This window comes from Saccostrea echinata, unplaced genomic scaffold (genome assembly GCF_033153115.1).
Source record: "Saccostrea echinata isolate AGI-Se365-2 ecotype Australia unplaced genomic scaffold, CSIRO_AGI_Sech_v1 ptg000030l, whole genome shotgun sequence".
NCBI classification, from domain to species: Eukaryota; Metazoa; Mollusca; class Bivalvia; order Ostreida; family Ostreidae; genus Saccostrea; species Saccostrea echinata.
The window spans coordinates 8399496-8426206 of NW_026889779.1; the positions used below are offsets into that span (position 1 = coordinate 8399496).

A 26711-nucleotide genomic window follows, 5' to 3' on the forward strand; every position below is an offset into this window, starting at 1 on the left:
CCCTGTTTATAATAACCCAGTTTTTGTTTACCATGTTGATGGATTTAATCATGCACATTCTTGGTTTTCTGCATGTACATCATAAGGGGAGATAATTCACTCCATAAACTGTTACTGAAGGAAAGGGCACCAGGAGTCTTTCAATCTGTGGAGGAAACTTGTTCTGGAACAAATTTAAGCATGTATACCTTTGTTATTGTTGGGGCTCTTTAATCAATGCAGAATTGTTAAATATGTGTGTTGGTGATGTTGTGTAGAGCTTGCATATAGTCAGTGCTTGTGATTCAAGTTTTGCTGCTTTAGTTTTCTGCTTTAAATAATAATGGTATTCCTTAGTTATGTTTGATGTCATTACCATAAGGATAAGAATTCTTTTTTGTAAAGTCAGATTCTGCAATTTTGTTGATTTATTTTTTTTTTTTTCACATATTTTGAATATTACCTGTAAATGTTTAGAAGTTTGCTTAAATATCCCTCCTCAGGATTCTCCAAGACAAATCTACAACATTCAAAGTGTTCATTTTGTCTTTGTACATATCACTGTCTTGGATCTCCAAAAAAGAGATATCAGCTGGAGTTTTAAAACAAGTATGTCTCTGTTTTATGCAAATTACACTGTAAGAACTACATGTACTTTTATTTTTGTTTTGAAAGCTTCAAATTTGTATTAAAACAGGCAGTTTACATAGTATGTTTGTTTACTGCTGTAGTTACAATTTTTTTACTTGTAGATATTGAGCTGTGATCATTAATTTTTTTTGTGTAAATATATTGTATAAAGCAACAACTTCTTATAATGTTATGGTGTCTATATTTTTGACAACACATTTGTTAAATATAAAACAACTAGAAATTAGTCACATCTTAACATTTGTTCATGTTTTGGCAGAGAGTGATGGAGCCTTTTCTTAATCAGTATTTTGAGTTCTGCTGCCAAATTTGCAGTGCTATGCATGCTTCATAATAAATGGAGAGTCAACATTTATCTCCCTCATATCTTCATGACAGTACAAAAAGTACCAGGTAGTTCAGATGTAAAGTACACATTGTAAAAAGACCGAAGAAATCATATTAAATATAAATCTTAAAAGTTCATCAGGTTTGTTTTCATTTTTAGTATGTAAGACACATTTGAGAGACAGCTCTTCTCAGTATTGTCAATAACAGTAGCAATGCTGTATAGTTTGTTATCTACAATCCCGTCTGGTAAATATGGAACTGTTTATTGGAGAAATTTTACGTTTGTCACTTACATGGAATAATTTGTACAGAACAAGTGATACTGGTTTTGATTTTATGTATTCATTATAAAATCAAGAGAGTATTTTTTCTCAACTTCATACTAAAGAATTATGCTGACTGAAGTTTTCAAGCATGAGCTTTGAGCGAGAATCCATTGATTGAAAATGACACAATAGATATCCCTGTCATAAGTATTTTATTTAAACCTAAACTATTTCCTTGTGGTAATATAAAGTTGTTATGTTTTGGTGAATAGTGTACTGTGGTCTGGGAGAACCCGGGCATTACACCCATCTTTGGTACAGCAGAAGTGACAAGTGTATTCCCCACTGATTGGAACTTGACCAAAGTTGATACAGTGATCCTGGTCAGAGGTCTGAGACAACCATTGTGTTTCACACTCCTGTCTGGTCACACACCTATGATTAAAAAAAAATCTATAATAAATCAAAAGTATGAGATGCGTTTCTCTTCAATACCGATAATAAAACTTGTCAAATGCAAAAATGAAAAATGCATGTTGTTTTGTCTTCTGGTCAGACCAAAATGTTACCCTTCCATTTTCCATTTATAGAAAACTGATATTTTTGCAAGTATTTCTAATGGAAATTCAATGGCATTCAAAATCACTTGTTGCTGTTCTTGAATCAGAAACTTTAACAATGTTTATCAGCTTTCAAGTCTTTCAATGAGAACCTTTCCTTGTCCTATATTTAGGAAGAACCTACCAATTATTGTTATTCTAGTTCGTTCTAATAACCTGCTCACAGGATGTGCTGTTTAGCACAGAGTTTACTTATAAATGAAATCATTAGCATTAATCATTCAAATTAGCTGTGTTATTTTCCTGTTAATTTAGCACAGAATGCACTACATACTTTTTCTTTTAAGAACCTGCTTCTTCGTTTAACTTACCTCTTAAGGATGTTGTCATTACCATGGAGATCATGATGTATATCTGTCATACAGAAGTCATGTCCCTGGGGACACGATGTAGAGGGTCCAGTGTAAACCTCCAAGGTGGAACAGGGAGTAGAAGTACGGGGATCCCCACACTGGTGACATTGCCGGGTCACTGCAGAGAAACAAGCTGCCATTAGTGTGTTTCTTTTGGAAGTGGGAAAGAGGAGTTAAGCTGATACAGGAATGAATATCTTTTTTTGTGAGTGTATGTTTCTTAAAAAAAAATGGTTTGTTGTGTATTTCTTTTATGCTATTATGTTTCTTTCCTAATGGAAATTGAAACATCTTCCTAAGCTACACTGGAATCGATTTTAAAATAATTGCCATTATTCATTAAATAGGTTTCCAGGTGCATACATATCACTAGAGTTTATTTAACATGGGCACATGGATGAGGCTTAAAATATGAGGCCATTTGCCCCCCTTCCATTCGGGTTGAAGCACTTTGGGGGGGGGGGGGTGTAATGACTTGGATCATATTCTTTTCCTTTACCCTTTCCCAGATTTGCACAAGAGTCTGAAAAGATGAGCATTCTATTCTTGATGATTTAGAGGATACAACACCGGACCAACCAAGGACTGAGAGTTTGAATAGTGGAAGTACTTGTAGTTGTGGAAAGAGCTGGATGATCGGGGTCTTAATATACACAATGGTAGTGTGGATTTACGCCTATTCAACGATTGACAGAATGCAAAGGACAACCTGGTGAGATGGATTAGGTGGTCCAGGACTCTGAACACAGTGCCCACCACAGTCCGTGTGTCAGCAATGGAGGCAGCCAAAGAGAGTTGTTAACATCAAAAGAGCAGCATCCATTGGAGGCTGGGACCAAAGAAGAAAGGTAAGATCAAGTGGTCAGCTAGCAGCAACAAAGGGAATGGAAGTAATTCCATAATGATAAGGATACCCTACTCAACGCTTCATTGGTAAGAGTAAGAGACAAGAAGGTTGAAGGCAAGTCAACAAGAATGTACAATGTAGGTCTATACAGATTTGGCACGGAAGACAGGCAACAATCCGAAGGAGCAGTCAGCCAGAATGGAAGATAGATATTATCATTTTGAGAATGACGGAAAGAAGCAGAAGAATAAGGAAGAAACGAGCAAAGGGAAGAACAGCCAATCCACTCTAATTTACATTTAACCTTTCAGGCAGTAAAAAGGACAGATAGGAATGAAGAAATAGAACAATATCTGAGGGATCTGCACTGCTACCCACGGAGAGAAGAAGATTTAGGCAAGGGAGATGATTAATCAACCAGACATACCAGATAATTTGTTGATGAATCAGAACCAAAGCTGCAATAAGGTAATGATGTTACATGTATTAGATTAGAAAAGCATCATCACAAGGAGCAAACAGAATTCCATACAAAGTTTGTTTGCTACCCAACAGATACATATATATTGCTGTGTAGAAAGGAGTGCTAATATAACAAATTATCAAGGAGGCAAAATAGATTAAAAGAGAACTTGCAGTCATCGGTCATAACTAGCCAATGCTTATGGATCTATGCCTCATAAACTAGTCCAAGGTATACTACAGTAATACCATATACCAGAGAAGATACGGATGCAGCTTAAGAGACTCTGACAGGCTGCAACTAAGGTTCACCATTGAAGACCACAAATCGCGACAACGCTTGGAGGTTAGAATCTTCACAGGCTGGACAGTTTCAGTAATCTTGTTCTTAGCGGGTGTGCTCATTAGGTGAAGTTGATGAAAAAGATAAGTAGGGGTCCTTGGATGAAGGGAGGAGTAAGACAATCCCCAGTTAGAGTGTTTATGGAAGATATGGCAGTCAACAAGAAGACCCTATCAAAGCAAGATAGACGTTGAAGGAGATTTAGGACAATATCAACAGGGCCCATGTGAATATCAAGCCAACAAAATCTAGGGCCTTAGCATTGAAAAGGGAAAATTGAGCAGAAAGAAGTTCAAAGTAGGAAACAGATTATTCAATCAGTCTCAGAAAAAAACCGATTAAATGCTGCTTTGGAAAGTTTTTTGATGACACTCTGTGGGATAAACAGAATGAGAGTGATACCAGCAAGCATTTGAAATCTGAATGAACATCATAGACAAAAGTTCTTTTCTAAAAAAATAAAAGGCATGGATCACCAGCATGGTTGTTTTTCCACTAGTTCTATTGCCTCTACTTGTACACGATGTACCATTGTCAACAATGGAGGTAAAGGATAGGTTGGACAGGGGTTTCCTAAAGATATTTTTTGGAGTTCCCTGTAGCTTCAGTAGCGTTGGTTTGTACATCACAGGAGCCAAGCAGTTACCATTGATATCAATCATAGGGGAATTTAGGGTCAACAAGGTCAGACAGTTCCTGATGCAGAGAGACAGCAAATATATCAAGGCACGAGATGCAAGAGTGATCATAAAGACTGACAGAAAATGGTCAGTCAAGATAACTGTGCAAAAGACAGAATCCCGGTGGAGGCATGATGGTTCCAAGGGTAACGCAGCGATAGACTGACATGGATTTGGCGTAGCATCAACAGTGAGATGGGGAAAGAGAAGTTGGTACAAAAGGAGGTTTGTAAAATGAAGGGGCATACAAGAACTGTGAAGGCAATCATCATGAAAAAGCAGGGTAGTTGGTTTAACTGGGTGGAATTATATCAGGACCAAAGAGCTTTAACAAATTGCAGTTCCAGCTGAAGTCCGTTTACGAAGTGTTGCCCACTAATACCAGTTTGGGAACATGGGGCATGAGGGATGACCCAGGCTGCAAACTTTGTAATAGACGAAGACAAATAAGAACACATCCTGTCTTCAACTCCAGTAGCTTTGTCAGATGGAAGATACACGAGAAGGTTCTATCTGTTCTTGCAGATGCGTTAAAAGAGGAAGGCGGCCAAAGGAGGTGTAAAGTTTGTCATCTTTGTGAGGGCTGGAGAGCAGAATGCTGGCGATAGAGTTAAATCAAGAGGAATGTTGGGTACCACCATTGAGTGGTAGTTAAAAGCAGATCTTAATGGTGAAAAGCATTTCCCACAAAGAATAGCAACAGACAGAGACAAGATATTGTCATGTAGTGTTCATCTTCTAGACAGGTTATTTTGCTAAAACTGACTTTGGGGGGATAGAAGAAGCCTAAAAGAGGAAGCTGAACAAATTCAGGTTTAGTTAAAAGTGGCGCCTTTTAGTGGTGGACGGATGCTGAGGATGTTGTGTCAATCAATGTGGAAGACCTTGCGGGTAATTGGAGAACCTGAAACAGAGAGACGCCAACTCATCACACCTCTGGACAGGGAAGCGGAAATGACATCCATGTGGGTAAAGAAAAAGCGCGAAGAACAGTGAAAAAGTAGCATTTTGTGCATAGAAACTATTGTAACCATAACAAGTGTGTTGCATCAGAGACTTCATAAACAAGTGCGGGGAGCCGAGTGGTTCCGGGCTCGGACTTAAACAAATAATCAGAATAAGAAGCCCAAGTAAGTATCAAATTTTAAGAGGAGTGCTAGTAATAGCAACATCGAACAACAAAATTATAAAACAGGCTGTAGAATTTCTACCTTGGGGTTTTATATCATGTTCCAAATATTTGAATCAGGCCAAAACTGTATGAAGAGTATAGAGTTTTGAAGTATTTTGAAAGTTTTTTCCCTTTATTTTCGGTAACCATGACGATATCCTCTATCAAAATTCGAAATCGTTAAATAGATTTTTTTTATCATGGATGTACCACGTTTTCTTACTTCAAGGAACAGCGTTTAAGGCATGTTACTAAAAAAAACTTTACTAAACAAATACAACATGTACATGTAGTGGTCTATTCCTTTAAAATGAATCTGGAATAAAACACTTGATGATCGTGTGCTGCAATTTACAAGTACGCAATGCAAAGAATTGTTTTCCTGTCTTAAGCCAATCGTTTACGTATATTGTAGTTTTAACATAGGTAACAAAGATTACAGAGCTCACCTCAACGAATGTTGTCTTTAAGTAAGGCAAAGACCCACACTAAACTAATAATCTAGTTGTGTGCATCCCTAGATGCAACATTTATGCAATTTTGATCTGATAGGGCCTACAGTTACTTGGGGATGGACTTATCTAAAAACTTTAAACTAGTCACTCATCCAGAAAATGTAAGTCAAGTCCAGCATCTAAAGCAAGTTTGAGAGTGTTCATCCCTTGATGCATCATCCATGCAATTTTGGTTCAGATAGGCCTTATAGTTTCTTGGTATTGGACCTGCTCCAACAACTTCTGGAAAATGTAGGTCAGATCCAGCATCAGAAGCATCAGTCCCCTAGTGTGCAGTTACTTGGAAATGAGATCTGCTCCAAAATGTTTTTTTTTAAATCTTGTGTATAATTGTAAAGGAAAAAAAAGTGTCATAATATTAAAATGCTTAATAATCAAGATACAATGAAATATATAAATTTATCAATTAAAGAAGTTGGTACTCTTGCAAAATCAGCTTGCGTGGATTTGATTTCTTTTCAAGCAATGAGTATCACAGGAGAAATGGTTTCCTTAATCGTCTATTTCCACAATACAGTCCTGCTATCAGTTTCTTGATACCAAAAAATAAGACATTTTCATAGTAAAGATGTCACTTTACTTGATTAAGAAATTCTTTTGAACGCCCTCAAAACCTGCAAGATTGAAGATTGATTGATTGATTGTATGTTGTTTTACGTCCCATTCGAGAATTTTTCACTATATAGAGACGTCACCATATACCTTTGAAGGGCTTCAAATTTTGACCTTTACTCGGCACTCAGGGCCATTGAGCAGTGAGGGATCTTTATCGTGCTAACGCCTGCCGTGTATTTAAGGTCTCATCCGAAGGACCCGCAAGTGCCGAGCGTATGGCGAAGGAACAGTTGCTACCCATTTTTTATCTACTTAGGTCAGATTCGAACTCACGACCTCCCGATCACGAAGCGAGCGCTCTACCGACTGATTTACAGTAAACGGTAGGAGATTTTAGAAAAATGATTTTGTTTACAGGTAAAATTGGCCATCCCGTAACGACAAGAATTTAAAGCATTTTCTCTTCCATAGCAGATGATGTAGTGCCCGATGATTGCATTTTATAGAATTTCGTGGGAAATAAATTGACAACTTCTGTAGTAAAATATCAAGAATTTTGTATAATTTAAGTAAGGTCGTTTAAGGAAAGTAAGTCCAAAAGTAACGCACGCATGTGTACAGTTCAATGGCCACCAACTATTTTTTTTTGGCAGAGTGTTAACACGAATATCAGAAAGCATTTTTTTTTTACGTTTATAACATATAATACTATAATACTTTTTTACACGATATACTTTCGTATAGATTTGATTTAATAATACCGAAATTAATTTACGTGACTTGTTTTATTTATTTGTCCTCGTCATTTGCACAGGAAAGTCATTCTGAAATCATGCACTATTTTTGGGGTAATATTTCCTCAAAATATTAAAAAATCTATTGATGCTTACAAAAACGAGAAGACACACTGAGACAAGAGGCGCCATAACACACGAGGAAAGGAGGAAGGAGGCTCAAATTCAAGAAATATGGATCCTCAAATGTTCCGTGTATTCATCAAGGAGGGGGTGTAACAACGTCTATGAAAGCCAATTACATGTATAAGATTTAATTTTACTCTTAAATCAATTTACTTCAGGAGCTTCCGGGGGCTTCGTTCCCTTGCCCTGGACTAACTGAGGGCCGAATCGCGCGGCCCCAGACCCCGTGTCTCTGGGGAAAAAATCAAGCCCCCCAATCTAAAATACATGGATCCTCCCCTGCGAGTGGGGTATGTTTTATGACAGAGGGACGTTAAATTACTTGGAACTAATGAAATGCCATGCTTTTAAATCCTTGTTAAAACAAGCTTTATAGTAGAATCCTTAGTAGGATTTCCCCCACTGCATTATGGCTTCGGATTGTAACATTTTGATAATGGAGAGACAGAAATTCCTAAATTATCAACAATTTTGAAACAGGTGAGCTATCGAAATGATTACGTTCTTCGAATTTAATTACATAGGTATTACATACTTTTAAGGTTTTTTTCATTTTAAAATAAAGTATCATTTATTTTTAATATCCAGATTTTCTAGATAAAAGAATAAGATATTGACGGCACCTTCTATGATAGTTTTTCCTCAAATACACACAGGTGGAAAACTACAAATCTCGAGAATACGCCTAAATCAGCTTGATCTGACTGTAATGTTCTTAAATGGTTAGGTATTTTGAAGGGAAAAAAGTATTATTTTTAAATCTTGATTCGACAATTTTCCCCAAAATTTTATATAATTGCCATTATTTTCCATGTATAGATTTAAATTCTTTTGTCCTCACCTGGTGGTTGGGTCGTTTTGGAAGAAAGGTACTGACAATCTGAAAGGAAAAGAATATTAGTATTCTTTACAGCTATCATAGACTGCAATGTTGTACATTTGAAATTCAACAATTTCACAACTTTCCAACACTAAACCTACACTCTGAGCATCTTTTACAGAAAAGCGAACATCTGTTGAAGAAGTCTTCAGAGGTCTTGTCGATCGGTCTATTACAGGCACCAGTAATTGAATTATAATATGAGCAAAACGACAAGTCATCCCGACACACATGCTGGGGGCTACCTGAAACAAAAGATCCATAGACCACAACGCTCACCCGAGTCACCTTGACCGCGCTGTTTTTTTAGACAATTGTTTCGCTCTTTATTCCAATAAAAAATTAACCCCATATTGTAGCCCAAACATATCCTCAAGGGGTTACGATATGACCAAAGTTGAATCCACACATTGGAATGCTTTTTTATCAATATGACTAGTATGGCTCTGCTGTCCCCCGTAGATAAGATTTTTCAAAGTTTTTCCTGTACATGTGCATTGTAAAAATGATCACAAATTTTAGCCCCACCATAAACCCAGGGTCCGAAAATAAAAAAAAAAAAAAAAGCTTCATACAACTTAGGTATGTTTGCATATCATTAGAGTGGTTCTGTTACTCTTGAAAATATTTGTTTTCACAAATTACCTTGTAATACTCTGATACCCTCTGGGTACTCCACCCTAACCATGGGTGCCATGATATGATGAAAATTTAATCTACACTACCTCAGGATGTTCCCTTATTAATGTGATTAATTCTTGAGAAGAAGACTTTTAAAAAGATTTTTGATATATATTCATCCCCTTTTGTGGCCCCACCCTACCCCCAGGGGCAAGATTTGAATAAATTTGAATCTACGCTACCTGAGGATGCTTCCCTATTAACTTGTGTAATCCTAGCCCTGCTGTTCTTTAGAAGGAATTTTTATAGATTTTTTTTCTCTCTATATATATATTCCCATGTTTAATTTTGATCCCCTGTTGTGGTCCTACACTACCGGTGGGGGCCATGATTTAAATAATTTGAATCTAGACTACCTGAAGATGCCTCCATATTAATATGACTAATCATGGCTCTTCTGTTCTTGAGAAGATGATTTTTAAAGATTTCCCCCATATATTCCCCTGTAAACTTTGAACCCCTATTATGGCCCTAGCCCTCCCCCATAATTTGAACAAACTTCAATCTACACTATGTCAGAAAGTTTTCAAAGAAGTTTCTTTCTTTTTTTTTTTTGCCGTGTGGTTCTGGTGAAGAAAATTTTTAAAAGATGCCACCAATTTTTTGACTTGTTCTTAACTTAATTATCTCGCCTCGAAAGAAGACATGGTTCTTCATTTGAACAAAGTTGAAGGTGTGACAAGTTTGTTTTAAATTGACCCATTGGTTATGGAGAACAAGTCGAAAATGTAAAGTTTAAAGACGACACATGACAAACGGAGCCTGACACCCCTCGAAATGCGAAAGGCTCAAGTGAGCTAAAAAGGATTACAGTGATTATAAAATACCCTCAGAGTACTAGTATGTTATTCTCAAAATGTAATGAGCTACACAATAGTCTGGTGAAACACATTTATCTCATTATGTTTATCAATAAAATAGCATTCAGGATATTTCAGTGAGTAGTCTTAATTATTCAGGTCTTGTATAAACGATGCGCCTTGTTATGAAATTTTGAGACATAATATATCTTAGATCTATTTTCTTTCAGCAATTATTGTCTTAATAATATATTTAGAAAAAAGGTTGATTGATTATTGTTGCTTTACACCAAGTTGGCAATATTTCATCCATATTTCGGCGGTTAAAAAAAAATAATAATAGAGATGCTGTTGGATTTACATGACACCATTGCATGCTTTACTATCTTGTATCGCAAGTTTTACCTACAAATCTTACACATAAGCTATGTTTGATAGAGAAACAGAACAATTAAATTAACTGATCACCACATACTCGGGCAGGTTACAACTGTTTGTGTTGTAGTATTTGTAACTGTAGAAGGTTTAGTAGTTGTAGCTGTGCTAGGCATTGCTGTACTAGTTACTGTTGTGGAAGGTGTGTTTGTTGATGTACTAGGAGCTGTTGTAGTGGTTGTTGTCGGTTTTGGTGTCGTTGTTGTTGGTATTGGTGTTGTTGTCGGCATTGGTGTTGTTGTTGGTGTTGTTGTTGTTGGCATTGGTGTTGTTGTTGTTGATGTTGTAGACATTGTTGTTGTTGTTGGCTTTTGCGTTGTTGTTGTTGTTGGTTTTGGTGTTGTTGTTGGTTTTGGTGTTGTTGTTGTTGTTGGTTTTGGTGTTGTTGTTGGTTTTGGTGTTGTTGTTGTTGGTTTTGGTGTTGTTGGTGTTGTTGGTGTTGGTGTTGTTGTTGTTGTTGGTTTTGGTGTTGTTGTTGGTTTTGGTGTTGTTGTTGTTGTTGAGGTGGTGGTAGTTGTTATATAACTAAGAATATTATTCACCAAATCCATTTCTGTGAAAGTGAATGTACATGTGCAGAAAAATAGATTACAAATTATTTTATTTTTTGATTTTGCCCAAGAGAAGGATTCATAGGAGAATTCATATAAAATGAATACCTGTCGAAGTCATGTTGTTACAGAAATCTGTTCTGCAGGTCTTAAATAACAAGATGACCACTTAAAATCATTAGTTATTTTAATTAACTAATCAAAAAAATTATTTGATGAGTCAATTGAATGTCTTATTTCTCTGAATGAATGTAAGGAAAGCGATGGATGCAGCAGTCTGGATTAAACTTTACAACTAGATGCGTTAGTTAAGGTAAAAATAATTACATTGTGTTACATTAAAGATGTATTTTTTCGTTTCACTGAATACCTGGTGGTTTGCGTGGTTTTTTGAGTTGTAACATCCTCTTTCATAGGCGTCTGAGTGACGTGAATTAGAGCACATCTGAAAAAGATTTTTTTAAAAAAAGTCGTATAACCAGTTGCCATAGATCCTTCTCTAAGAGATTTACAATTGCTCATCAGAATCCGTTTTCTTGGGATAACGATTTTCAACTTAACCTTATCTAATGAATCAATACATGACACAAATCTATAAATTATTTATAACTGTAATGAATACGATAAAACATGTATCCCAAATCATAAAAAGACATGACAAAAAATTAAACATCTTTTTTTTCAACTCCCCTTCAACAAAAATTGAATTTTAAAAGTTTCGAGAACTTAGATGATGAGGCAAAGACCATACCACACAGTGAAGTTTAAGTAACACTACAATGCAAGCTTTGGACAAGTTATAAGTTCTGTAGATCTACATATATGTCTTCTACCGACAGAAATATGTACCGTTCCTGGTTTACAGATGGTGATGACGTGAGATGTTTTGTTGAAATAGTCCTCATCATAATGTTTGCTATACTCAGAGTAGAAACAGGCCACTAGAGACGTCGTCCGTAAGATGTCTAGGTAAGGAGCAACTGGGAACAAAAAAGAGTATATATATATATATATATATATATATATATATATATATATATATATATATATATATATATATATATATATATGTTTTTGGGGGTTTTTTAATCTTCTTTCAATGAAAGATTAAAAAAATGGCAATTTCTGATATATTACTAGAACAAATTAATTCAGAAAAATTAAAGCATGAAAAAGTTTGCTATAGCGCAATTCTTTTAAAGCAAAACTTAAATACTAAGAGTACCACTTGATACTGAAGTGAAATTTCGGGGTTTTTTTGTTTGTTTTTTTTTTTTGGTCAAATACATACGGTGGTGTGGTTCTATATGCTCCAGATCTAAAAAAAAAAAAAAAAACCCAAAGTATTTAAAGTTTTCTTTTAAATACTAGTAAATGAGGTTACTAATTCAAACGTAAAAGGTCAGAAAAATTGATTTAGAGTGCTTACTCACTTATCCGGCAGTCTGGGTTTATCTCTGGTGCTGAAAGAAAATTTAAAAAATTAAACCATTAAAAGAAAATTTCATTAAATTGTACAGTTCTATTTTGTGAGATTTTTAAATCATTTCTTTATACATGTATACAGCCCATGTTTCAACATTCCATGAAAATCAGAAGATGCATAAGAAATTTCATAAGAAATTCTGTTTTCTAGACTACTTTATTTATCATAGTAAATACTAGTAAGTGATTTTTTTTCACAAGAACACCAACTATTAATTTATTGGAGTATATCAATTGGCGTATATTATACTATAATAAAATAACATTCATACCGCAGTGCGAACAATCCAGCGTATTGGTTTTAGCTAAAAACAAAACAAAACTAAACAAAAATTTTAAAAAGACAAAGAATAACAGACCCCATGATGCACAAAATTTACATACTCAACTCATAAAACCAAAGACTGTCTTTTTGAAAATAATTTTTCTATACCTTTTTGAAATATGTCATTGCATGAAATGGCACCCAGCACAGGACTTGTAATTGAGACTAGGATACAAACAAAACACAGGCCATCATTGTAGTGAAATCATAGATAACAAGATCAGATTGAATCAATTATGAAATTAGAACAGATATTAATATATTGTAATTATAGAAATAAATGTAGATTTCTTACCTAGTGTAATTAGGAATAGAACGAGAAACATCATTATCGGATTGAAATACAGGATCCTCTGGTTTCTGGTATTGTCATACCTAGATATTGTAATTGAACATACTTTAATCCTTATCTCATGATCAGAGATAAGGCATTTTTCTGTATATATATATATGTGTGTAAATATAAAGGAAAAGTAAGACATCCCTAGATATGCTAAAATGTAGCATGTCACCATGAACTTTCATTCAAAATATATCACTAATTATATAAATAATGGCAATTCATCTGAAATATGTGAATTTTTGGCAGGAACTCTCCATAACACATTTGCTTGTCTTATACTGTGAAAAAATCATTCAATTTATCGTTTACCAAAACATATAACTATGGTTTATATGACTCTTCTCTGAGAAGATTGTACGAAATGGAATATCAGAGACGCATATATGGCAAGTATTGCCAAGAATTCATTCTGCAGACCCATTGAAGATAGAACTGTTTGTAATGCAATGTAACTATCAGATGAAGATCAAGCACCATCAGTTTAATAAAGAAAACGACTCTCATTGATTATGCAAATCATCTGTGACTTTACGGCATGAGTACAAGTATTTCTAGGATTTGTACTTTTCATTAGCAAACATTCTCAGTCATCCTGGACATGCCCCCCCCCCCCTTTCAGGATATTCAGATAGGTAATCAATGCAATTATAATGCAATACAACTATTTATCGCCCCCAATCTCGGCATATCAACATCAGTCACCAAACTGAAGAACTCACCAGTACGTATTTTCAATATTCCCAACAACCAGATTTTTTCTGATTTACAAACACCTGCACTGGATTCCAAACATTCATAAAATTCCTTACAAAAATACACAGTGGGATCAAATATGTTTACTAAGTCTCCTTCTTTTCTCCTCATGAAAATATTAACAGCCGTGAAGAAGACACTTCTTAAGTCCTGTGCAACAGCATATTTTAGGAGTGTTCATGAAATATGAAGATAACAAACAGTATTCAATCTCGAAAGTCCAATGGAACGATACAAATTTCGAGCAGAGCAAACACGGACCTCAAAATTGAGGTAGGATCAGTTGCCTTGGAGAAGTGAGCATCCTCTGCCGACCGGTCACACCCACCGTGTGCTCCTTGTCATGATCGAGAAACAAAAACCGGAAAAAATCCGTAGACAGTTCAGTGTATAAATAATGGCCTAACAGTCAGTATGAAAAACGTCAGTCAGCATTTGACTCAATGACAAGGTCATTGTATCGACCGAAAAACTTGCGAAAAGATGACTTCAAACGAGACTGTTGATATCCTTGTTTTGTCAACTTGTTTATCAATAGCTTGCCTCGTTTTAGAAATTGTTCATGCATAGAGCATGCTCTTGCGTATCTAATCACTGAGCGACAAAAACCCCATATGCAAGTGATAAGGGTATATTGCTACATAAGTAAGGGAAGTTGATGATTGAAAAGTTGAAGTCATCACGTTTATCATAAAGCTTTGTTGTTAGGTTACCATTAACGTCTTTTTCTAGTAAAATATCTAAATATGAAACAGATGTGTCAGAATCTGTGGTATCTTTTGTTTCAAGCTCACTGGTATATATCGAGTCAACATTGAATGAAAGTAACTATTGTTAATTGATAATACGTCGTCGATATATCGAAATGTCGAGTTGAAGGCCACAGCAAGTGTTTTCTTCTTCTCATGTAGAAGTTTTGAATAAATTCTGCTTCATATGAATACAAAAATAGGTCTGCTAATAAGGGGGCGCAATTGGTACCCATGGGAATTCCAACAGGTTGTTGGAAGACCTGATCTCCAAAAACTACATAGATATTGTCAATCAGAAACTCAAGCATCTTTTTAATATCAACTTCAGAGTACTTGTGTGTACAATCAGAGTGCTTTTTAACAAAATAATTTTGTAATTGACCAATGACAAGGTAAGTGTGTTTACGAGTTCTTTTTTTATTGAAAAAGCAGCTGTCTATGATGTCAAAAAGCCTGGACTTCAATTTATCGTGGGGAATGGTTAATTTTATCAATTAATCTGGCTAATTTTATGGCCGATTTTTAAATACAATCTGTTGTTATATCGAATATTAACCGATGATTTTTTAAACAAATGTTTAAGCCATTATTATAATAATAAATTGTCTACGGATTGTTTTGTCTACCCAATCAATTAAGACAAAGGGCTCTGGGCGGGTGTGACCGGTCGACAGGGGATGCTTACTCCTGCATGGCACCTGATCCTAGCTCTGATGTTTTCAGGGATCAATGCTTGCTCTGCTCTCAATTCGTAAATAACTACATGTATTTGGACTGTTGAGCTTGATTACTGTTCGTTACCTTCATATTTCATCCATCATGCGTATGGATTTGATTCCAACTATGCGTATTTAGAACATCCTTTGCTTCCAAGCCCAGGTATTGGTTTCTCTGTACCCTTAGTCTTGATTGGTAAGGAATTGAGAAAACAGTAGATTAATTATATAGTTTTCTTAGATACCTGTAGACCGTACATCAAGTACAAAATTAATATATTTCTGTTTTGTTTTGTTTTTTTTAATTTTGTACTTGATCGATGTACAAATTCTGAATGGAAATTAAATCTATATATGAAGTTTTGATCTCCAGAGTTCACAAGTTGACAAAAGATGGTTCTTAGCGATTAAAATGTCTTTAAATCTCTTAGATGACATCATCTGAAAGTTTTGAAAGGGCATGGCCTTTATACACCCTTAAAAAGAACACCGGACACATTTGTTTCCTTATTCGGGCCAGACGTCGAATCGACAGTAAATCTTCCATCCTCGGAAAAGCTGTATCCTATTCATTATTCCTGTTTAAGGAGGGATTCTTGTCTGGTTCCTGACTAGAGGAAATATTCGAAGTACATTTGCTTATATGTCTTATATATTTACATGTAAGTGATTTAAAAAAATCATATTTTTCTTTCCTCATCATAATTTTACAACTTTAAATAGAAATGGTAAACTGAGTTTGAAATCTAGCAGGGACTATATTTTTGGCGGAACGACGCCGTATAAAAAAATCTCCTTTTCTGCTTCTCAAAATTACTATAGAACAATGAATTTAATTAAAATTTTCAAACAATCACAGATTTTTTTTAAAAATTCAAATGAAAGTAAAATTAATAATAATAGACTGAAGTTTTAAGATATATCAAATAAATATGACTTTACAAACAAACTACAATTTTATTAGCTTTTAAAAGCTTTCAATATAAGTAAAGATTTGAGCAAAAAATCTGTAAAAGTGTTTTTTCTCCCTTAGTAAATGGTCAGCACTTTTTGTTTTCGTATCAGTTTTATCCTTATATGTCTGCTTTACCATATGTAAAAATAAGAAAAATTTAAATATACGAAGCATATAAAAATGACTAAAGAAATTTAAGAAAAATTGAGGAAATTCGGATTATCCAATATCTATTTTAGTTAATTTGTTCAAATGTCAGTTTGGTAGTATCATCTAAAAGACCCTATATGGTAGTATCTTTTTAAGCCAAAAGAAAAACATTTTAACTTTTGAAATAGAAGTAGGCATCGCATGACTGGAAACAGTATTTTCTTTATTGTTAAAGTGAAGGAAAAAGATACGACCTTGATCTGACCTTGGTTCTAAAATAAAACGGTCAAATTTAATCTTACTGATACCATCACTTAGTGATTAGGTCTTCTTGATTCTATGAAAATTTCATCAATTTTTAAATACAAGAAATATGAGAAGAATCCTTCCTTAAACCCAATAAAAACACAATCTTTACGCTTATCATTTATACTACATAAGAGTCGCCATTAATGTCAGCAACATTGAGGGTTGGATCCTTAATTTTTATCTATTTAAATTGAAAAGAATATTTATGATATTTAATCACCAGCTTAATTTATTTTGACATGGGGTTTCCTAGATCGACCCGGTTCATGTTTTGGTATAGGGAGAGCAACAGGGATAGGACTCAATACACCCTCAAACCTCGAAATTCATGCGAGATTTAAAATTTAAAACAAAATAGTCAACATCTCCCCCCCCCCCTTCCAAAAAAAAAATAACACATGAAAATGGTCTATTCAGAGAAAATGTGTTTATATAAAGTTGATAATTATTGATTTAAAGTATAATATTTAATCAATTAAAAACTTGCAATTTGAGAGTCCACCTCTCAACACTTCTATCATTAATTGTCTTGCATTACTCAAGCGAGTATTACGGAAAGGTGTAAATTGCACTTTTAACGAGTTTACCCAAAATCTGAACCGGGTGAGGTTTCTTGGCATGAATAATATTTGTAAGCATAAAGTAACAAACTATTATTTAAAGAATTTATTTCAAACTTAGTTGAATATATTGTTAATCCTCCTAGATATGTTGCAAATGTGTGCATCAACGCCAACCAATCACATTACCTTAAAATGAAAGTATTTTACTCTTTATAACACTAATCAGACCTATTGACAACTATTGCAAAAATTGAGATTCTAACTTTTTTCTCATTAATATATTATAATAATTCTTATCATAACCATGAGAAAAAAAAACATAGCTATAAATATATAGCTATGTTATATATATATATATATATATATATATATATATATATATATATATATATATATATATATATATATATATATATATATATAAATATATATATATATATATATAAGCTATAAATATGCGAACTTTTTAACTAAGAAAAATGATTCCATTTTATAAACAATTATTCCGAAAAAAAATTATAAAAATAATATACTAAACAGGTAATTCGAAATTGCCAGTAAAATCGGCATCACTGGGAGGTAGGGTGGTGGAGGGTATTTAAGTTGCTTTCGTATTTACCTTCAAGGGGAGTACCAGTACCTGTAACAAAGAGACAATCTAAAACTAAAAATAATAAAAATAGAGGCCCAAAGGCCACATAACTCACCCGGAACTGCTGTTCTTCTTCGGAAGGTATAGTTTAAATTTTAAGACTTCAAAAAAAAAAAAAAAAAAACCCACTTTTGAATCAGTACAAAGGGATTCTATATGCCAAATTGACTAATGTGAACTTGCTGGAGACGTATAGAAATTAATGTTTTGTAAAAGACATGCTACAGTAAAACTTGTGTTATCCGAATGATATTTTTTTCCGAAATCCTGCATATTATGATGAAACGTTTAGTTCCTTTCAGTAAATTTAGGAGGCAGTCCACCAAAAAACCAGGCAATGGGTGGCACATCGAATGTCATGGAATATAATAGTTTTTTTTGCATGCAGACTATTTGAAGCAAGTGTTTACACATGGCGACATCAAAAATATTTTTAATGTTCCTCTAGTTTTAGTTTTGGTACGTGCTTAATTTAAGTGCAAAAAGATGAACATGGTGGTTAAAAATTTACTACGTTTTTGTTTCGTTTTATATGAAACAGATCCTCAAAAACTAGATATGTCGATTATTATTATTTATAGTTTAATCCCTTATCTTTTATTATATCAATGAATAAGAAAACTATTAATAATTCTTTGGATAAAATTAGGTGGTCTAAAACTGGGTTAATCAAGTGACGTCATGAATTCATTATCCAATAAGGTTTTCCATCCCTAATAAGACTTAATTCTCTATCCTTAAATATCCACCAAGTATATAATATTCTGATATTAATTCAAAGCATTTTACAGTAGAAAAGAATTTACCAAGAGAAAGCTTCAAAAATGTAATTAATTAAGCAGTAATTAATTAACAGAATTTGCATTGAAATCTATGGAGACAACAGATTTTTTTAAAATAAAAATTCAAATAATAAGAATATCAATAAATACTGTGGTGGAAAGATGCATTAAATTATTAGAAAAAGAATGACAATTGAAAACAATTTTTTTACCCTATAGATTTTTTAAAATTGATTTTTATTACTAAAAAAGGGAGATAACTCTTCAACAAAGGTCAAGGTCATAAATTAGGACACTTCCATTCTTACATGCTAATAGTAATAAATGGGAATTATATAAAGAAGAAAGCTACTATAATTTCATCGTAAATTCGGTTGTTTTGTTGCATTATTATCTTTACTTATAAATTAATACATTTTGCAAATAAACTCCGAAACGGGTGCACGAGAGTTCTTACTAACACCTCTACGAATAAACTAGATACAAGATGATGTCCGTAAACTATATTCAGATTTCACTTGCATAGTAAGTATCGTTCATTAAATTAAAAGTCTACTTTCATTTTCTATTAACAGCCATGAAATAGCAAAAACGTGAGTACGGTGGCGGTTCCGGTTGGCGGATCTAAGTTACTGGCAATTTTTAATGAAACTGACAACAAGCAATCGTTTATTTATTTCATAAAACGTTATACTGAATTATTCAATCAAAACTTGATTTCAATGATATAAAAGAAATAAGTTGTGATAACCGATTAAAAAGGGAAATGTTCAAATTATTTTCGTCATTCACCGATCTAAATATTGACGGAAACTTCTAGAACATATAGCATCGAGCCCGATGTTAAGAAAAACGAGGCGGTTATAGCTGCATGAGCATAAAAAAGCTTTTGTGTGAATGAGTCATTGAAATAATGGTAAATCATTGATAACACTATTAGTTGTGAATATATTTATATATCGAAAGACTATTAGTAGGTTTTATCTGTAAAATTTGTATATTCCTCACTGAGAGCATAGTGACAACGAACAAGAAGTACAATTTGTACTTCGTAATAAATTTGCCTACATGAAAGGAGAAAATTAATGAATAAGGTATTGTTCAAATACAATTAAAGCTGTTAAAATTTTGTGCTTTAATCAGTACATTTCAGTTTTCTTTCCCCTGAATAGTCTTTTGTATCAATTACTCGGCCTATTCATATATATAGGGCGTGAAAAGCTATTGTTTACAAAAATCAATCAATCAATTTATCATTAAAATGTGCATATTCGCTGCTTTTATCCTTGACGGAAATGAAATAAGAGCACCTGAAGTACAATATCCATAACATAGTATAACGGGTTTCACAATAAATGTCAATTAATGAAATTGTTATTTTTGAAGTTTTTACAAATGGTGACGTACATCTACTTCTGCTCCAAAGCTAAATGCGGGATTTTGAACAAAGTATTTCTTCCTGCTATAAGCCTGTAGGCTGTCAGTAGAAACTACAATATATAATATTGGAATTTTTCTGTCGGTAGTGGTATAAATTCAATCCCTCGCGCTTGCGCGGGATTTCATCTAGTTATTTACAAATTACTTGATTATATTTTTTAAAAATATTTTCTCGGTGACAACTGCATTTTGTTTGATAACCTGTTAATTTTGCATTAATTTCGATCGGGATTAAATTTTTAAAATGTCTAATCCGGCAAAATTCTATTGAACTAGTGGTGTCCGGATTAGGCAAGTTTCACTGTATAAAGGCTAAGTCATCTCGAGAATACTTTGAACCGAATGCACTTACATCAGAAAACTGATATGTTCCAAATGGCTATGCTTGTGCAAGCTAGGCTCAAAAACAAAAAATAAATGGTGATATCTTTGAATCTTAATTCATCAAATTACATGTAAAAAAAAAAAAAAGATATTGTTTTAAAACACACAGAAAGATCTTAAATCTTTTGCTCTTACCTGGAGATTGGGTGGTTTTAATGGAAATATATTGACAATCTGAAAAAAAAAACCAGAAAAAAGGACAATATTCTTTATCGGCCAACATTAGTCTGCGATATGGTGAATTTGAAATTCAGTATAATATTACAACTTTTCAACACTAAACCTACACTCTGAGCATCTTTTACAGAAAAGCGAACATCTGTTGAAGAAGTCTTCAGAGGTCTTGTCGATCGGTCTATTACAGGCACCAGTCATTGAATTATAATATGAACAAAACGACAAGTCATCCAGACACACATGCTGGGGATTATCTACAAAAAGGTATGTAGTTAGCACCAAATAGGCAAATACCTCGTACCATCAGAATAAAGTGTTTATAAAGAAGAAGCAAAAGAACCACAACGCTCACCGGAGTTACCCTGACCCTGTAATTTTTGTAAGATTTTTAACCATCTTTATTCCCATTAAAAGTTTTGGTTTCATATTGAGGCCCCACCCTGCCCAATCGGATGATTACCCAATCGAATTTGAATTCATACAACATGAGGATACTTCAATATCAGTATGACTAACTCTTTGCTGTGTTGGAAAAATTAATAATTTTGAAGATTTTTTCCCTGAATACATACTTTATTAGAACATGATCCCCGATTTTAGTCCCATCTTAACTTTAGGTCCATGAAAACTTGAATCCACACAACTTGGAAATGTTTCTATATCAATACGGTTAGTGTAAATCATATATGGTACCAATTTTGATGCACCAGATGCGCATTTCGACAAATTCTGTGTCTTCAGTGATGCTCAAGCCGAAAGGTTGGGAATCCAAAATATTTAAATAAAAAGAATTGGAAGAGCTGAAAAAAGGTGCCAAAGACTGGAGCCAAATACGTCAAAGGATCAGAGCTATGCATAAGCTATGCGAAAGGTTGGGAATCCAAAATATTTAAATAACTACTTATCTTGAAAAATATATACATTCTCATGGAAAAATGTTATCCCTATTGTCGCTCAATCATACCTCCAGTGCCCATGCTTGAACAAACTTGATTCAATACTTAGTATCGAAACTTTCAGATAAGTTTCATCTTTTCTGACCAAGTGATTATTGAAAACGAAGATTTTTAAATTATCTTCCATTATATTTTCTGCTTTCTTAGTGACTACCCTTGGAAGGGGCATGAACCTTCATTTGAAGATAAATTAAACTCTAACTAGGGAGACAGTTGAATATTCTGTGCCAAGTTTGATTGAAATTGGCTCGATCGATCAGTGCTTCTGGAGAAGTTAAAAATATATAATGTGAACAGACGGACAGACGACAGATAAATATCGATCTGTAAGCTCATTTGAGCCTTTGGCTCAGGTGAATTAATGATAGAAAGAAAAAAAACAAACTTTAGTTTGCGTTGGGGATTAAGCCCCTCCCCCTAAATCCGACTACTATACCATTTCTTAAAAATGAATCAAGAACTTCGGACATTCTCAGAAAAGCTAGAAAGTGATAAATATTTAGGTAGCAAGTATTCTACATTCAAATTGACATGTACTTTGAATGTATTTTATCTTCTCCAGGATTAATTGAAAATAAATTAAATTTATATACTCTGCTTGTGGTTATTTATTAACAATCAAAGTATAAAAACAGACAGCAGAGAGTTAATTCATTCTTTGTTAAATCACATACTTGGACAATTAACAGTAGTTGTTTCAACTGTTGTTGGCGTAAATCTAAGAATCTCATTCACCAACACCATTTCTGTCAAAGTTAAATATAAATAATGTACGAGTATATATAATAATTGATAGAGATTATAAAAGTATAGAATAAAGCTTATCAATAATAATACCTGTCGAAGTCATGTTGTTACAGAAGTCTCCTCTGCAGGTCTTTAAATACAATATAAACACTTAAAATCATTAGCAATACTCATCTTTTGATTGTTTAAAATTATCATAAATGTTTCTGATGAATCATTGAATTCCTTCTATCTCTGTATGAATGCTTAGTGTGGATTACAGATTTGAAAGAATGGTGTTTTGCGTTTTTCAAGGTAAAAATATTACGACTACTTTTTTTCTACCTGGTGGTGAACGTGATTTTTTGAGTTGTAGCAGCCTCTTTCATAGCTGTCCGAGTGTTGTGAATTCGAGCACATCTAAAAATGTGTTTCAAAACTTAAGAAAAGGAAAACCTATTTCTTTACATATATGTCATTCTATCTTAAAGATTTATGAGTGTTAGAAACCATGTTTTCATACATGTTACGAACTCTGATCTTGCTGAAGCAAATACATAGTCAAACTTTTCTCTATATACTAAAATTTATTTTTATTAAATTGAGCTATAAATCCATTTAGGATAGTGACTTCCTTAAGTATGAAAAAGATAAGAAAAAAATTAAACGTTTTTTTTTTTTCTTTTACCCCTGGTAATCAAAAGCTAATGTTCGAAAACCAAAACTCTAGAGAGCTTGCAAAAGACTGTAAATTCAAAGAACGATACAAAATAAACATTACATAGGTTGTGTTTTAAGAGATTTCCAGATCTTGAACTAAAGTCTATATATATATGTCTTCTACAGACAGAAATAAACCTACCGTTCCTGGTTTACAGATGGTGATGACGTGAGATGTTTTGTTGAAATAGTCCTCATCATAATGTTTGCTATACTCAGAGTAGAAACAGGCCATGAGAGACGTCGTCCGCAAGATGTCTAGGTATGGAGCAACTGGGACCAAAAAGAGCAGTTTTATATTTATATCATTATATGTCTTGTCTGTATCACCGAATAAGGAAAATATCAGTAACTAGTATAGAAACTATGGCATGTCAAACGTTGCAATATTCGATCTTTCCAATTTGTATTGTTTAATTTCACTTGTTTTGAATAATTTTTCATTCGTATTGTATAATTGTTATCTGTATTTTATTATTTTCTTTTTTATTCTATTATTTCCTATTAGTATTCTATATTTTTTTTTATTTGTATTATTTTTATTTGTATTTTATGATTTTCCATTCGTGTTGTAAAATTTTCTAATTGTATTGTATGATTTTTATTTGTATAGTATAATTTTCCATTGTTTTGTTTAATTTTCCATTTGTATTGTATCATTTTTATTTGTATTTTATAATTTTCCATTTGTAAAAATTGTATAATATTTATTTATATTCTATAACTTTCCATTTGTAGTCTGTAATTTTCCATTTGTATTGTATTTTTTTACCTGGATATTTATACAATGCAAATTGAAAATTACACAATACAAATGGAAAAGATCAAATATGCAACGCTCGACTTGGCATAAGAAACAACAACAACAATGACATTAATTAAGAAAGTCAAAATCCTGGGAAATTGAAAGAAAACTATTACCACTTGGGAGTTTTTTTTTCAATATACATTCGTTGTTTTGTCATCTACTTACGGTGGTGTGGTTCTATGTGCTGCAAATCTATAAAAATACAATGTATTTGAAGTTTAGAAACAAATATAAATATGGTTACTTATTCAAAAATAAAATGTCAGAAAAAATAAAAAAGCTATTTAGAGTGCTTACTCACTTATCCGGCATCCTGGATTTATCTCAGGTGCTGAAAAGAAATTATAGAAAATAAAATTTAGAAAGAAAATGTCATTAAAATGTACATATAGTCTTATGCTTTCAGATTTTTAAGTTCAATACATGAATTTCGTTATCTACAAATCATGCTTCAACATTCCAAGAAAACATATATAGTACCATTTCATATATCAAGGTAAATGACCTTTTATAAATAAAGTCTACTCAAGTATATATTAATACTTTAAAATGACTTTCTCACCGCACTGTGAACAATCCAGTGTGTTGGTTTTAGCTAAAACAAAAGGCAAATACTGTAGAACTTTTCTTGCGAACACAATTTCGGTGAGTTATGATCTACATGTATAAAGTTTTGACAGGAAGATAATTTTGTCGTTTAAATAATAATCATATTAAAATATTTCTGGGGAAAAAGTCCGTTAGTGATTTAAGATCCTTGATAAATGCTATTTTTGAATTAAGAAATTAACCCTTACGAGCATTTCTTCTTTTAAAGAAGTCAGAACATACTGCCCATAATTCAACCAAACCGTGATAATACACAAACTTACATATCACAATTTCCAACTTTCAAAACTAAATTTTCTATACCTTTTTCAAATATATCATTGCATGAAATGGTACCCAACACAGGACTTGTAATGGAGACTAGAACGAATTCAGAAACATCAGACAACATTTTTGTACAACTAAGAGAACAAGAAGATATACGCGACAAGTTTGAGCAGGGTGAGAATTGATGAGTTACATCTATCGGGTTGTCTAACATACTGTTTAGAAATTAAATTATTTACCAATTGTAATCAGGAATCCAACGAGATTCATTGATATCAGATTGTAAGGTTCTCTGCTATGTTCGGCATTGTCATACCTTATTCTATGTGAACGTACTTTAATCCTTATCTAACAATCAGCGACAGGACATGCATTTTTTGCATCAAAGTATACATGTCCGGTAAATTCGTGGACAACGTGCACTACGCTGAAATTTTCAGGAAATGTTTATTTATCATATCTTAGTACATCTTAATTTTTTTTAAAATAAAATATAGGGAAAAAATAAGGATTTTATTATATTTGAATGTGCAAAAAAATCGGGGTTTCATTAGAGAATACGCCAATATTTATTTATTATTATTAATATTATTTTCTTTGCTTTTTTTCCCTTGCATATTTGTCGTTTGCACTTCATTTGTTTACTTATTCTATTTTGTTGTTTGTTTGCACTCTTTTATTTTTTTCATTATATTGTATAGTGAGTATACATGCTAAGTAATAACTCTTGTGAATTTATTAATTTTTCTCTCCTTTTTTCCCATTTCTAGTTAACAGAAGAAATTAATGTAACTTATTATGAATTATTTCATCATGATTGTAAATCATTGTCAATTCTTAACATTTGTAACCTTGACCTTCTTGGAGAGGACTTATATAGGCCATGCCTGATGTCCAATCCAATTATGTAAACTGACTTTGCATAATAAAATATTGATTAAATTAAAAATTAATACGCCAATATCATTTCGAAATAACAGTTTTATATAGATAAGATTGGGGTAAAAGTTATCATATTTTTTTTAATTCACTAGCTATTATGTCGACAATTGGAAAATTTCGAGAATTTTTCTTAATTTTCGACAGTTTAACTGGGAAGTGTTACGCACAATACAGGAAAAATGGCTACGTTTGTTGACGCTACGGCGCATTGAAGAGCAGTTCAGATTTAAGTAGATTTAGTGAAATGCCTTTAATTACAGAATTTAAATGATAGCATAAGAAAAATAAATATTTAAAATATTATTGTATCTAAAGTATACAAGTGGAATGGGCATTTTTTAAGCGGAAACCTTTTCCTTGAGGTAGAACGAAACATACGGATTATCACAATGAAAATTTTTACTGTTTTAAGAAATTTTTCAAGTTTCTAAAATTAATTATTTTCTTTATTGAATTTACGACTTCTAATCTTTATAATTGTCATATACAAATTTAAATTGAAAACTTTTAAATTTTTGTAGAGGACAGGATGAACAGCTACTGGGAATATTAAGCGAAAGACCGTCGAAAAAAAAAGATTGGCTATTTAGTTGAACATAGCGAGAGTACAGTACCTAACTTGCTTATACAATTCTTTTGAAGGGGGTCCAGTGTGTGTGTGCCAGATTGGTTCATCGCCTGTTTAAGGAGGAATACAAAGGAATTCGAATTGTATTAGTGTGCATCAGTGAAATTCCCGAGTTTAAGAGGGGGTTATCCAATTTTTTAGCAGATGAAACGTTGCGTTGCTTAGACACTTCAAAGATGTCATCATCCATGCGCCGTAAGGCGATACCACACATAACAAAAAATCCCATA

General features: G+C 33.1%; 1 protein-coding gene across 1 annotated transcript; it reads right to left on the minus strand.

Moving 5' to 3' along the window:
• Positions 1-1480: 1480 nt before the first annotated feature.
• On the minus strand, positions 1481-24483 carry LOC133196166 (mucin-2-like). The gene is made up of 19 exons (XM_061332096.1): positions 24477-24483; positions 24337-24366; positions 24201-24227; positions 23370-23500; positions 22853-22927; positions 22619-22658; positions 22456-22527; positions 20936-21079; positions 20784-20822; positions 18010-18030; positions 12473-12502; positions 11889-12004; positions 11410-11484; positions 11148-11187; positions 10529-11041; positions 8674-8817; positions 8534-8572; positions 2158-2317; positions 1481-1661 (listed from the first exon to the last, which is right to left on the minus strand). The coding sequence occupies exons 1-19, from the start codon at positions 24481-24483 to the stop codon at positions 1481-1483; spliced, it is 1884 nt and encodes a 627-aa protein (XP_061188080.1).
• Between the last annotated feature and the right edge of the window lie 2228 nt (positions 24484-26711).

What these genes read in the sequence shown, in the direction of transcription:
- LOC133196166 (XM_061332096.1), bottom strand. An exon ending in AAATCCAGGATGCCGGATAA is followed by an intron (nt 24,228 to 24,336) that starts GTGAGTAAGCAC and finishes GTATTTTTATAG; the next exon opens with ATTTGCAGCACATAGAACCA. An exon ending in CTGTAAAAGATGCTCAGAGT is followed by an intron (nt 8,573 to 8,673) that starts GTAGGTTTAGTG and finishes TTTTCCTTTCAG; the next exon opens with ATTGTCAGTACCTTTCTTCC.